Below are 15190 nucleotides of genomic sequence, written 5' to 3' on the forward strand. Positions count from 1 at the left end.
GTACTTGCTGAGCACAACGTTAATTTCAACAGAAGTGATAAATCTGATCAATAAAAACAGATCAATATTGCATTTTCCCCGGTTTCCCGAATCATTGTCTCTTCTCCAGTTTTTTTTTCACCTTAACCCTTTATTATCGTTAGTTCCCTTTATTTATAAGATCCCTTTGTCTGAGATGATTTACAGTGTTAAGCAACTTTACAATTATTACATTTACATTATTCATTTAGCAGACGCTTTTGTCCAAAGCGACGTACATTGCAGCAAAAGTACAATTTATGCATTACATTAAGAAAAAGAGACATAGCCGCAGACATGTGATTCTTAAATAAACCTAGTTTGTTTCTTTCCACTTTATGCACCGATGTTCATCGCTCGAATAGGTGCATAAAACACAGAATAGATTAATCCTGATATCCTCCTACCAATTTTTTTAAAAAATATTATAAGATACACAAGTAAGCAAATACAATGCCGGAGTAGAGGCTGTGTAATTCTTATGGGGAAGATCATGAAGTTGGTGCATGAACATTTACACCGTACATGAGCTGGAGAGATCTTGGGCGAAATGGGTCCGGAAAAGGTGAGTTTTCAGACCTTTCTTGAATGTAGACAGAGATTCAGCAGTTCTGAGTGAGAGGGGAAGGTCGTTCCACCACAACGGAGCCAGAACCAAGAACCTCCGTGCTTTACTTTTCGTGTGCGGGACCCCCAAGCCAGCAGAAGTAGATGAGCAAAGGGGTCTATCTGGGGTTTAGCAGTTGATAAAGACCTGTAAATAGCTGGGAGCAATTATTAACCAAATGTATTCTTACTAGTGGGGGGCTCGGTGGTGCAGTGGGTTGGACCGGGTTCTGCTCTCCAGTAGGTGGTCACACCAGGCATCTTGATTTTGCAAGGTGACAGCCCTAAAACATTACCTTACCTGCTGACCCTTTAGCCTTCATGATCTACACTGGAGACTGGAGAGTAAGGAGCCAAAGGTGGTTTACAGTCAGATTCCATTTAAAAGTGAACCCTGAAAACTGAAGACTGTGGTCAAGCAACAAGCCAACTGGCTGTGTATTGATTTATAAGCTGAATGCTCCGACTTTTTGTGCATAAATGTGTGTGCAAGACTTAAAATTGCACTTCAGTAACAAAATAGAGAAATAATGAAAGATGTACTTTATTTTCAAAGTATCGAAAACAAAATCCGAGAAACAGTAAATTACGAAAACAAGGTCATCCATGGTTGCAAGATGATTTTATGGTTTATGAGCACCCGAAAAGACCAGATTCATACCTGGCAGGATTCTGATAACACAGGAGGTGTTGCCCTGGGGGGACTTTGCAGACCTTAGAAAGTTTAAATGCCTGATACTGCTAATCACCAGGACCAGTCTGGCCTGAAATACCGTATGTCCCCTTAATGCGCATTGAAGCATGTGGAACCTGCGTTCACAAATACACTATACATAACAAAGATTATTATACATTCACAGCGAAAACAGGCTGAAGTAGTAGAAGCATCTATAAATGGTAATATTTGCTTAGGACCTGCCTGAGTTTTTAAAATTCCATAAAAATGTAACCTGTACATCTGCTTTGAAAAACAAAGTACATCAACGTATAGTCTTCTTTAAGGAGAGACAGCTCAGCGACATATGCTGGTAGGGATCGCTGTTTTAAAGGTGAACCTTGATACCCACTTGTACAGCACTGTGAAAGGGTAATACAGCAATGTACCGAATGTACTGAACTACGGTGTGGAGGTTAGGGCACCCCACTGAAAAGGTGGTGCCATAACACATAACAATCTGCACAGAGAGAAAGAAAGGGGCCGTGGATAGCGGGAGGCACAGCATTTCTTTTGTAAAAAGTTCCAGGCAGTTTAGCTGCGCTCTTTGTGTCATGTTTGCGTAACCCATTATTAGAATGGCTTTTTTGTAGCAGTCAACAATCAGTTCATCACCCCCTCAAACAGAGTATCTCATACTGGCCAATACCCTCTTATCCATCCACTTTTTGTTGCTTTTTTTGTATATCTATTTGAAACTGTGATTCATTCTGTCTGTTTTTAAGGGTTTTCAGTTCAGGTTGTTTGCCCTTATTGACAGATTATATCAACTAGCTTCTAGAAAGAGTCAACTCATTCATACTGCCATGGATGTTTTCGTTAAAATGCGTGTAGGAAATATAAAGTCCTGATTTTGAGAAAAAAAATCAAACCCGACTCAGCGTCTAAAGACAAATAACAAACTTAAGTGTTAGAACGTCAAAAACAGGAACAGGAAAAATAACAAATAAGTATGCTTATTGAAATGTCCTTTGATTATAATGCAATGGTGATACTTTATATTTCCTTTCCGTCTTTGAGGAAGAAAGGTATCTGAAGGCAGATTTTAGTATCCAAGCCACACAGAGCAGGATATCTGAGATGTGTTTCTTAAAAAATAGTGCTGTCATAGAAATGACATTAAAGTTAGACTTCAAGACCCCTCTCTCTCAATAACAATTTTTAAACTGATTTGCGCAGTGATTTTTCATCAGACATAGGTTTACTTGCTATTTTTTTTAATGTAAGATATAAACTTGATTTTGGCTTTGTTAAGACTTTCTCTTTCCAAAATGACTACAAAATGACTAATAAACCAAAATGGATCATAGCTGTCCTGTTTGAACAGATGAAGATGAACTGACAAAGAAGGACATCCAAGATATTCTCTGATTGAGTCAGAGGTGACCTGTAGCCAGTGTGCATCAGGGCAGCTTCAGCCAGCTAATTTCCTCTGACCTTTAAAGTGGATAAGAGAGATAATGTGACAGGCAATCAGTTCCAAGTTTATGCAACTTCACTTCCCTGTGTTTATGTGTGTTAGTTCCCAGTGTCTGTATCAAAGTGTGCCGGATACCTGTGTTAGTGTTTGTATACGTGTTTTATTTGTTTCATTCATCTGTGTGTCAATTTACTTCCTGAGATAGATGAGCCCCTTGTCCACAGGGAGAATGGGTTGACACTCACTCTGCTTCCACCTTTGAAATTGCTTTCCCTGATGCAATTCTGTCTGCCACCAGAGACACAGCGGGATCATAGTTCAAACTCACCGCTGCCACCACCTCATTATCCCTGTTGAACATGCAGAGCAGAAAAATGAGTTAGACTATTTGCTCAGTTTGAAAGTAAGACAATGTGTATCGTTTCATTGCTATGACTGCCATGGAAGATACCTCCTGGAGATATGACTAAGACCTAAAGATGTGAACTCTTAAAGACATGATGTCTGCATCTAGCTGAGCAATAGTTCACTTACTTGATATAAAAAGCCAGGAATGTGTCTTCCCTTTTCCATTTCAGGACAACATCTGTGTAACCCTCCCCATACCCTGGGTGACACATGAGACAAATAACAATGTCAACAGTCTCACTTCAATTTAGTACCTGTTAAACTTGGGTTTTTGTTCCTTTCCTCCGTAATAAATGACTCACCTACATATCGGAATGTTTGCCCCAACAACACCGTCCAATAAAAGGGGATGCTTTTCAACTCAACCTGCTTGTTCAGCATGTTTAAAGCTGCAGTCCTCCCTAAATTTATTGCAAAACAAAAGAAAAAGAAAGGTTTGCAATTTAATGACTAGGGGCCATCTGAATATCAAGGGGTTATCGTACATTACAAGAGGCTATGAGAACAAAATCAGACCTACCCTGAGCTTGGGCCATCTGCCAGTGGCCCACAGAGACCTTCTGGTCCTTGAGCATAGCCAGTGGGAAGGAGGCCACGTCCCCGGCAGAGAAAGCGTCTGCAACATTGGTCCTCATATGCTTTGAAAGAAGAGAAGGAATGGAATAGCACAAAGAAAAGGAATCCCACCTATTAGTATTATTTATAGGTGATACAGAGGCTATCGGTGAGCAGTAGCAGGCTGAGTAGGCACTGAAGATCTGGGATTTTAGGTTGAGTTCCTGTTGCTGTACTACTGAACAGTATCATTAAACTAGATGACACTATTGAAGTTTCCAGCTGTATAAATGTCACATGATGTGAGACTCTGAGCAGAAACTGCTGTCCCATTTGAGTGAATACTGAGTGACCATGGTAATTTGAGTGGTTTCACAATAATGTAATATATCTTAAAAAAAGCACAAAATCTAAATATACAACATATACTCAAAATCACATAAATCATTTATTCCCACTTTTAGCATGTCTTTAATTCATCTTCAATTCATATTATTCAAATGTTGTTTTCTGTTTTTGATATATAAGTAATACCAACACTGGCCAAGCTCTTTTTACCTTGTCCACAATGACATACTTTTTGGCATCCAGCTCCACTGCGCTACCCTCTAGAAATTCTGAGTTTGGAACAACACCTTGAGAAACAGATAAAGTGCCAATCAGGTCTCAGATCTATTGAGGCAAGACTGGGTAGGTCTCTGGCAAAGAGATTAAACCCATGGCAAAGCCTTTTATTTTATCACAGTTTTCTAGAATTCCTGCTTCATTATGTGTGCTTCTGTTTAGGATGGAACTGAGTAGAAGCTAATGATCCTGATGGGAATATTACCTGATATATGCCACATCACACACCTCAACAGGTGTGCACAGTTAGCCTCAAAGACAGCAAGTGTTCTGTAGCATATGAAGCAGCCCATGTGTGACATTCTCTACATCATTTCCAAGTATCTGCTTGAGCCTGTTTGGATGTCACTTGCCACCATATGCTCCCAGTAAAAAAGGTCCCACAGAAAAGGAGGTTGGGAAATACCAATGGAGTGTACTGGTACTTACCAATCCCTATAATAAGGACATCGGCAGGTAGGACCACACCACTCTTCAAAACCACCTCTTTAACCTGAAAAACATGTTTTAGCTGTTTATACTCTTACAATTAACCTACTATGTCGGTAGTATGGACAACTAGATGATAAGACAACCAACAGAAAGAAATTCGCTCAGTGCAAAATGACTGCCCTCTTCCAATTTTAAGAAGAGTCAACTTCAGAAAACATATACAGAAAACCATATAATCTATTCCATACAATGACAATCCATTAAAGATCGAGTATAAACTCTTTAACCCCTAGCAGAACCATTTAATGATGTAGAAAGTGAAGCAGTTGCACTTTTAATAGCAGTTATCTAGTCTATACAGTTAAATTAAATTCAACCTACTTTTACAGAGCACTTAGAATAAGTACAAAATAGTACGGAGAGACATGCAACCAGAAAAAAGAATTAGTGATAACAATACACATTTAACAGCAGAAAAAAAAAACGAAAAGCAACAGAGTAGAGAAAACAGAAGTCTTACGACTAGTACAGAAAACCATCCCTGGGAGTCCAAGGCTTAATGTCAACTCAACAATAATACAAAAAGTGTTATTACTGTGTAGGCAGTTTCTGAAGTGGTAAGGTGATCACCAGGGCACCACCTGTCTGATAAGCTTGTGACCTTCAGTTTGGTGACCTACACTGATAGATACACTACCTCCAGCCAATCACTCCTCTGTACATCACAGCAACACACTGTGACACATACTATGGGCAATTTAGAGTCATCAATTCACTCAAAACACCTCTCTTTGGACCATGGGAAGAAACCCACAGAAGGACAGGAGAATATGGAAAATTCACACAAACACTGAGGGGGGTTGATCCCATATCCTCTAACACCGCCCAGTTGCTGTGAAACAACAGCATTGTGCTGCCCCACAGTGTACTTTTCCAGTAATCAATAACTTGGAAGCTCATGACAAGGGTGGATGGAGGTAGTTATGCAAACAGAGTTTGGCCAACTTGAACCTTTAGTTGGTCATTCTCAAACTGCAGTTTGAACTGTAGAATCACAGAGGGGATGACAGCCTTTACTGCCTTAACATTTACATGCTGAAAGCTAGATCTGGTTGTAAATACATTCGAAGACATGACTCAGCTTCCTCCTACCTTCCCCTTTTCTCCCTTGATCTCAGTGATGCTGTCATTCATATAGAACTTCACATTCTTCTCTGCCAGCATCTTCAACAGAGGAGAAACAATCAGAAGACACTCTGGATTCTTGGAAAAAATTTTCACATATCATCCACATACCCAAACAACACACACACAGAGACAAAAATACAAAGAAACGTGCACACAGACAAATACACCTGCACATGCACACAATGCAGTATAATCAAGCATGCAGAATGACTGACCCTCATTGTTAACTTCCCAATTTCAGTCCCCAGTGTCTTCTGGTATGGAAAGTCATTACGCCCAATCACTGTCACACTCTTGGCCTTGTCAATCATGTATGACGCTACCTCCATACCTGAAAAAAGAAAACTGGCTTAGTCCTTATGTACATAGGTGTGCTGAATTGTTATAGGTTGCATTGATGCAGACGTCTAGTACAAAAGCCCATTGCGGGGGTGTGAAGAAACACACCAACTTTCTACATTAGTGTGTAAAAGTCTGAATGTACAATATTCTGGCCAATGTATTGTGATGTCTTGTGTTAATGCGTATCAATCTGAAAAACATAGTGTTTTATTTATCTTTTTATTCATTACTTATTTTTTCTTTTTTTCTTCCTATATCTTTGTGTTTCGGCTCTTGATGCGTAATATGTCTTTGTCTTTGATGGATAGAGCTGCTGTGACACAAAACAAATTTCAGGGAAATGTGACAGGTTAACTTGTATCATATCATATCATATATCAAGCCAGGTCTTAGAGGTCTGGTGCTGTTACCTACGAATGATGTTCCCACAATGACTGTCATTCTGCCTACGCATGAATAATGGATCTTCCTAGCATCCTCGGGGGTCTCCAACAATTGTATATTGTCCAGATGGACCCCAGGACAGGTCAGTAATTTGGCTCTGTAGGCAGAACAGTCAGGTCAGAGGTAGAATAGAACAAGGTGTGAGAGAGACTGGATTAGACACGAAAGGAAATGGTGTGAGCAGTTGAACAAAATATACACTGGCTCTGTATGCACAGGAACATGCATATTCCAACCTTATGAATAACAGCTACAAGGAGATATATTGATATTGTTTTTCACTTTGGTCACTTAATTTTGCTGCCCAACATCACTGAAAATTACAATATACAGTATCAACTATCACACACTGGCTGAAGCCGCTTGTCTCAAGCAGGGTCGCGGCGAGCCAGAACCTAACCCGGCAATACAGGGCACAAGGCTGGAGGACGAGGGGACAAAACCAGGACGGGACATCAGTCCATCACAAGGTACCCCAAGCAGGGCTCGAACCTCGGACCCACCACAGAGCAGGACCCGGCCAAGCCCACTGCGCTACCACATATCAACTACTGAAAAGCAAATTCTTTCAGTTCTTAATCCAGCTGGTTCTGGTTTTAGTTCTGACAAATCATGAGTGCTTACAGACACTGCTGAAAAACCAAATCCAAACACATAAATGAAAATAAACCGATAGAAACATATTAAGGAGCACAAGACTGAGATTAACAAAAGCAGGAGGTGTCAGCACAAACACACTGTTCTCAGGATTAAGATTTGATAGCGTAGCTCACAATGTTCAGTTAGGAATAAGGCAAATTATGACAGTGAGGGTATAGGGCACCACCAACCTGCAGCCAGTGGAGATCAGCAATTGGCTGTAGCTCTGCTGTGAACCATCATCAAACGTCACTATTTTCTTCTCCACGTCCACAGATACAGCCTCCAAAATAACATTCAGTCAATCAGTCTGAATGACCCAGTCAAGTTCAAATGTGTTATTAATATTAAGTATGAATAAATAACTTTTTCAAAATTAGACTTTAAAAAACTAACACTCGTTATCACATATTCTCGTGGGGTTTCGTTAATCAGTTTTAAATAAAGCCTGCTGTGTACTGCTAGTCTGAGTAGAAAAGGTTAATGATCAGTAAAGTTTGTGTTGTCTGGAAGGCTACAGTGACCTAACCTCTTTATGCAGCCGCACCTCAATGTCATGCTGGTGGTAGAATTCCATACGGCGCATTAGAATGCTGTCACTCTGTACATTCATCACCTGCATAGGGCAGAAACACAGCATGTGGCCTGTTTTGCTACAACTGCATGCAGTCTAATTGCATTTGCTTGGATGGGGAAGGGTAGTTGCCATTATGATTCACTTGCATCCTTTATATTTTCTGCATACATATAATACATTACGTACTTACAGTATATATTCTATACACGTTCTATATAAAGAGTAACCTGGAAAGAGAAAACAAGAAAAAATTCTTTGATACTTTACTGGCCCGAACTACTGAATGTACTCACACACACACACACTGCCTGAAACGCTTGTCCCAAGCGGGGTTGCGGTGAGCCAGAGCCTAACCTGCCAACACAGGGCATAAGGCCGGAGGGGAGGGGACACACCCAGGACGGGACGCCCGTCCGACGCAAGGAACCCCAAGCGGGACTCAAACCCCAGACCCACCAGAGAGTAGGCAAAGGCCAAACCCGTTGCACCACCGCACTTCCCTCTACTGAAGATATTGACTCATGAAAATTAATTTTGTGGTTTTTGGGAGCATCTCCCACTTTTCATATATTCCTAACCCTAACCCCCTTCACTCGCATAATTGCCACATACTGTATACCCCTGACTCCACAATTCCAGAAAGCACACAAGCCCACCCACTGGTCCCCCAGCATGCCTTGCTGAGTGTAGTCTTGTCATAGGGTAGTAGCTCTTCTCGGGTTACCATGATGATACGGCCAGTGTAGTTCTCCTGCCGCAGGGTCTCAGCACACACCAAGGAGGCCGGCCCTGCATTTGCACAAGGGAAGTCTTCTCTTCAAAGCACACAAACAGGGCCAGTTGACCCAAAATATGTGTTTGAATGGTTTCAGATTGTTCTGCTGTTATATTAGTGCTGTGAGAGTGATGTTAGGGGGCAGCACTGTTACAAAGCAAGCAAGACCGCAATAATTTTGAAGAATCAGGACAAAGCCCAGATGAAGCCTTCCACTTTTGTGAGCTAAATGAATCTCTGCCTCACCTCCTCCAATCAACAGTACAGTACGGTTATCTCCAGGCACCCTGCTGCACATGTCTTTCAGCCGCTTGCTCTTTCTCAGAGACTGAGAGGGAGAAAACTAATCTGTATCATCACCATCAACAACAAATCTGTATCATCATTCAGAACATCAGTCTTTCAAATTTGTCAGCAAATTAGTATATGCTCACTATGGATTACATATGACTAATTATCACTATTAACACTATCTTTAGTGTTCCTTTAGTCAGTACACTTCTGTTACATGTGTAGTACACGTAACTTTGTAATAGCTATGAAGTTAATAAATACAGGCATCCCTTGATGTATAAACTCTCTTCATTTGAAATTTCAGTATAACAGCTCTTGGCTTTTGATGCTTATTTATTTAATTTAAAGAACATAAAATCAGTGTAATGAAAATTATGCAAAGTGTGTCTAAAAAATTAAAGTCCCGTGTAGTGAAGTGGAAATGTACTGTAATTAGCGTGTCTGCATCCATATTTCTTCTTCTATTGGTGTGTTAGGAATATAAGTGTTGTTTTTAGAGAGTGGGGCATTATGGGAAGTGTGTGAAATTCCACAGGAATGACTTTCAGCAATATTTAACTGAATGATTGCAGAGACAGCAGAGCAATTAGCAGGAAAAGTTTAGCTGTTGGTTTTTCTGGTATATATGTGCATTTTAGCAGCAGCGTGCAGTTTTAGAAAGTTGTTCATAATAAACACGGTGTGCTCAGTGGATCCCTGCTTGGTTTATTGCTCATCCTGCAGAAAACTGATCAAAAAAAGAAAGGTGTGGGAAGTGTGTAAATATGTTTTATATTGTGCTGAAATCATGGGTTGACGTAGGTGTTTTACAGTATTTGAAAAAATTTGTTTGCAGTTTTTGGATAGGCTTGGAACACATTACTATTTTTCCCTATTTAAAATAATGAGAAATATGCTTTTCATATACAAAATTTGGATATCTGCACTGTTTTCGGGAAGGGATTAATTTCACTAATCAAGGAATGCCTGTACACTATGTCAGTATGCATATATATAGAAGCCAAGAGGCTGATGTGATGCAAACATTACAAGATTTTACCTTTTTATTTATTGACACATACACTTTGTTGTTCTGGACTTTCACCTTTAAACACAAGTAGACAGGTTAGTAAAACTAACAAGTGCTGCAAGTATGTCTCTTTGTCATATTGAGGGTGTGTCTTGGGTGCCTGTAGGGGATTGGGGTACCTTATGACATGGCAGGCAGTCAATGCCTGGATATTCTTCCAGGTCTCCTGTCTTGACGTTGAAGCAGCTCCCGTGCCAGGGGCATCGAACCCTTGTCCCTGACAGCACACCTGTCATGCAACCCATTCATTAGCACTGGTCCCCTTGTCCCTGTTATTGGAAGCTGTACTCAGCATCTCTACTACATGAACTATAAACACTATCTTAGAGGTGAAACATGATGTCATGGTCATGGAGTGAAAATGCAGTGATGTAAAATATGGTATAACAGAGCATGTAGAAATTGCAGCAGCTGGTATAGGTATGCTCACCTTTACTAAGAGGAGCTCCATAGTGGGTGCACTGGTTCCCAATAGCACTGTACTCCCCCTCACTGTGTATTAGCAACACATTCTGATGCCCTACCTCCACCTCCATCATCCTAAGGGAAATAGATGGACATAACTTGACAAGAATGGCCTTTTTTCTCCAAAATTTTCAAAGTCATGACCTCAGTTTTATACTGAGGCTTCAACACAAATTGATTTAATGGGTAATAATGTGTGTCAGTTACATTACATTTACATTTATCCATTTAGCAGTCACTTATCCGAAGCAATGTACAACTCAGTAAAAAATATGCATTCCATGACAAATGAAGAGCTTCCAGTACAAAAACAATTATCAAAGCAGAGTTTGTTTGGCTGACACCACCATTTTACCAACATACATTATTTAAGTAGCTGCCTATAGAATTGAGTCAGAGAGGGAATACAAAGATGATTATGATAGATGGTGCGATAAGAGGTCAGCAGAGAAGTGGATTCAAAAGAAATTTTGGATGTTTTGAGATTTGACTTAAATGTTGTAAAGGATTCAACAGTTCTAAGAGAGAAAAAGCTCATTCCACCACCATGGAGCCAAAGCCAAGAACCTAAAGTCTTTTAATTTTGTTTCTCTTGTGAGAACATTCACCAAGTAGCCAGGAGAGGAGGAACACAGCACTCTTGCTGGGGTGTAGAAAATGATCAGGTCCTGTAGGTGTTGGGGTAAAGATCCTTGGATGTATGTGCTGACCTTAACCAAGATTGAACTTGGTATGGGTTGCCAAAGGAAGCCAGGAAGGACAAGAGAGATACATGGGAGCACTTTGACAAGTGGAACAAAATTCCTGCTAAAACATTCTGGATCTATCAAGAGGCTTAATGGCAGAAGCCCAAAGGCCAGATAGGAGCAAGTTGCAGTCGTTTAGGAAGGATGTTCTCATAGCCTGTACTAGGAGTTGCTAAGCATGCAGGGTAATCCTGTAAATATTATACAGGAGATATCTACAACATTTGAATATGGCTTCAATTTGCTAGTAGAGACACAGGACTGAATTAGCTGTTAATCCCAAACTCTTGACTGATGATGCAGATGAAATGAGCAAATTGTCTAGTTTGGCAAAGAGTTTACAAAAAGTGAATGGACCTGCTGGAAGGTGGAGTCTCCAGGACTTTATAAAGATTAAATTGTAAATAGGAGACATTCATTCAAGCAGAGATGTCAGAGAGGCAAGCTGTAATGTAAGAAGAGATCTGTACTCGTTGGGAAAAGAACAGGTGAGGAAGATGATGCTGAGTATCACCAGCATGGCAGTGATAGGAGCACATGTGAGATACAATGACAGAGCCTAGAGAAGAGGTATAGATGGAGAAGAGTAAGGGTCCCAGCTGTGGGGAAAACAAGGAGCCACATCAAACCACCCTGTAAGATCTACCTGACAGGTAAGACTGAGGCCATTTCAATTTCCCAGGCTTTCCCATGTAAGTCTGTCTCCACCTCTACAGTAAACAACTGCTGTGGTAAGAACAGACTGAAGAAGCACAAGGGTGGGGGTAAGACACAACAGAGTTAGGTGGGATTGGTGAGCTCCACTTTGTCCATCTTACTGTCCATCTCTCAGTGCAGACTCCTCGCACACCTCCTCAATCACCTCCTCTGGGTCTGAGTCAGGGTCTTCCTCCAGCCCCAGGCTACTCCTGTCTTAAAAGACACATGCTCATAGACTGTTTGCATTTAAAGGTTTTGAACGAACAAACTAAATTCTGCAGGTTTCTTGTTGTGTTTCCAATTAGCTTTTCAACCTCAACCTTTTTTTCTGTGTCATTTAGGTTCCTCCTAACATGAGCAGAGCACTGTTTTCTGTTTCCTAGTGGAAACCATAGGAGAGCAACCTTAGACGGTTTAGAAACACTGCAGCATGCAGACAAATCTAAGCACTCACTGGCTTATGTTAACCACTTCTCAGGGTTGTGGTAGTCTGGAGCCTATCCTGGAATCACTGGGTGCAAGACCTGGAGGGATACACCCTAGACAGCACACCAGTCCATTGTAAGGTAGCCACACACACGTTTACACACATAGCCATGTACTGCAGTCAATTTTGAGCATCCAGTTTACCAGAATTACATCTTTGAAGTTTGAGAGGAAACCAGAGCACACTAAGGAACCGCACACAAACACAGGGGAACAATGCTAATTGTACTCAGACCGCACAGGATTCAAACCCATGCCCGAGCAGCCTTGTTGCTGTAAGGCAGCAGCGCTACCCACTGTGCCATGCGCCATCCAAATTTTATCACAATGCACATGTTTTTTCTAACAAAACCTCACAAGAGTCAGTAATAACACAGAACAGAAAGAAGCATTAGGACTGTAACACCTATGCTGGGTCAGTATTTCTATCAGAAATGACAAACATACTGTGACGATATCTACTACCTGTATACCTTCTGCTTTAGAAACGTCCACTGCTGCAGAGGTGAATCATCCTCATTCGTGTTAATGTATCGCATGTTACTATAATATTTTTGTAAATTAATCATCATTTAAACATGCCATACATTTCACCCACACTTTGCATTACAATGATGACCAGCACCTACCCCCTCTTGGCTACTGTAGTAACTGTTAAACTGGCTACATGCAGTACATATACAGTAAACTCATATTAGAGCAACATTCAGATGTTTGCTTCACTTACTTGTTTGCCTCGCAGACATCTCTCTCCCCGGAAGACAAACGTTACGATCAACGGCGTGAATGATGAGGGAATCGTCTTCTCAGTGACGGAAACTGTTCAGCGTGACGTTGTGACACTGGCTGTCTGCACTGTGTGATGTGAAACACAATGGGCCAATGGAGATGGGAACATGATCCAGTCCATGCAGTCCAGTCCCCTCACTCTGGTCCTGCCCCCACAGTGCGCTGTTGGGATCAGGTCCACTGTCTGGACACAGGGAGCTGGGATTAATGGTGGGATTAATGTCACACGGTGACCTCCTCACTTGGACGTTTTTGCGTGGAGAGTTTGTGGGGGGTGGTGTGACCCTGGCACGCTATTAAATGTATTGTACAGTATCAAGTGAATGCATGCTAAAAAAGGATGAGATGTTTTAGACAAAATCCACTGGCCCGTGCACAGGGGAGAAGAATGGCTGACAAAGCAAGAAAGTCAACAATGGAAACACGGAATGCGATGTAGGGCAAAATGCATAACGCAACGTATGAGCAAAGCTGTCAGGCCTCTTTCACCTGTACGCTGTGTCGACTTTTAATTTCAAGACAGTAGTGATTTTAGGTGCTGCAATGAAATCTAGTTCTTCAAAGTAGACCATGATATAAAGGAGCATTGCTTTGCAAAGCGCTGGCATTCAGTGTGACTGCAGACCAGTTGTATTTTAACACGGCATTCTGTCACAGAGAAGTACAAACCTTCCTAATAACAAAAACAAAACAAAAAATACAGTGCGTACAGATTTGGGATCTATTCCCCCAAGACTGAAGCTTGCAGAATTGAATTGTCTGACTGTATTTTATTTTAATTGCTGAGATGTGTGTAATGGAATATTGTACCATTTTTCAAGAATAAAGCTCCCTAGTTTATCGAGGGATGAAAGAGGGCAAAATCTGCTTCTCACTCTCAACTCCAAAACTTCCTACAAAATACTGATATTTAGATCTGGTGATTGGGGTGAAAATTGAACGCGTTTGACTGTATCCATCGCATAAGTCTGCTGAAAGATGCTATAAACTAGAGGTTAAAAGAGGTTGAACCAGCAGCCTTTAGGGTTTTCTCCTCTGTTATGCAGCTTTAACTATTACATGACTTGCTCTGTATTAATATGTATTATTCCTTGGAAAGGATAATAACATGCACTTGAAGATTTGCGATTTTGGCTCAGATACCAAAGCGGCAGCATATGGTTAGATGATGTTTTCATGAAAAACCTTTACCTTGAAGCAAAGGTTTACACAGATGTTATTTATTTAGCAGGTGTTTTTCTCCAAAGTGACTTCCAATGAACTCCATGTAGTGTTATTATCCCACACACCTTATTCACCGCGGTGACTTACACTGCTAGATACAATACTTACACTGGGTCACTCATCCATACATCAGTGGAACACACTCTCTCTGTGTCACTCACACACTATGGGGGGACCTGAACAGTATGTCTTTGGACTGTAGGAGGAAACCAGAGCACCCAGAGGAAACCCACACAGACTGAGCAGGGATCAAACCCACATTCTCTTGTACCAACCAGGCGCTGCGAGACAGCAGTGTGACTTGCTGCGCCACCATATTTGAGTTTAAATTGCTTGGGTCATGTTTGGATTTCTATTTTTCATGATACAATGAAAGGACCTAACCTTTCAGTCTATGAAACATTTGTTTGCAATTCAACAACAAGCACTGCTGTGACTTCGGAAAATATATTGTAACGACCCGCGTTACCGTGAGTTTGGGTGGGAAAACTGGTCCATTGTAGATAGTTGTATTGTGGGAAAATTTTAAATGAAGTGTTCAGCCGTTGGGGGGATTTACGGGGAAAATAAGGGAGTGACTGCGTTTGGCAACAAGAAGGGAAAAAAAAATGCATGGATTTGCTAAGCAGGCTGACAAGGCTGGGGGAAGGTTGAGCTTTTCTAATAAAATGTTTA

The 15190-nt window shown here is 41.1% G+C and overlaps 1 protein-coding gene across 1 annotated transcript; it reads right to left on the minus strand.

The window, feature by feature from the left end:
- Positions 1-688: 688 nt before the first annotated feature.
- Positions 689-13413, minus strand: LOC108921165 (apoptosis-inducing factor 3-like). The gene is made up of 19 exons (XM_018730499.2): positions 13230-13413; positions 12136-12229; positions 10537-10646; positions 10226-10335; positions 10077-10121; positions 8990-9071; positions 8645-8757; positions 7921-8007; positions 7583-7674; positions 6719-6849; positions 6182-6297; positions 5931-6002; positions 4776-4839; positions 4281-4357; positions 3688-3805; positions 3470-3568; positions 3294-3366; positions 3005-3109; positions 689-2776 (listed from the first exon to the last, which is right to left on the minus strand). Exons 1-19 carry the CDS (start codon positions 13246-13248, stop codon positions 2743-2745), a joined length of 1641 nt encoding a protein of 546 aa, XP_018586015.2. The 5' UTR covers positions 13249-13413; the 3' UTR covers positions 689-2742.
- Between the last annotated feature and the right edge of the window lie 1777 nt (positions 13414-15190).

Source organism: Scleropages formosus, chromosome 4 (genome assembly GCF_900964775.1).
Source record: "Scleropages formosus chromosome 4, fSclFor1.1, whole genome shotgun sequence".
In the NCBI taxonomy this organism is placed as follows: Eukaryota; Metazoa; Chordata; class Actinopteri; order Osteoglossiformes; family Osteoglossidae; genus Scleropages; species Scleropages formosus.

Bases quoted from the DNA above. Each gene is read 5' to 3' on its own strand.
- LOC108921165 (XM_018730499.2), bottom strand. The intron at 9,072-10,076 runs GTAAAATCTTGT...TCTCCCTCTCAG, and splicing joins ATGTGTCAATAAATAAAAAG to TCTCTGAGAAAGAGCAAGCG. The intron at 7,675-7,920 runs GTTAGGTCACTG...GTTATTTTGGAG, and splicing joins AGGTGCGGCTGCATAAAGAG to GCTGTATCTGTGGACGTGGA.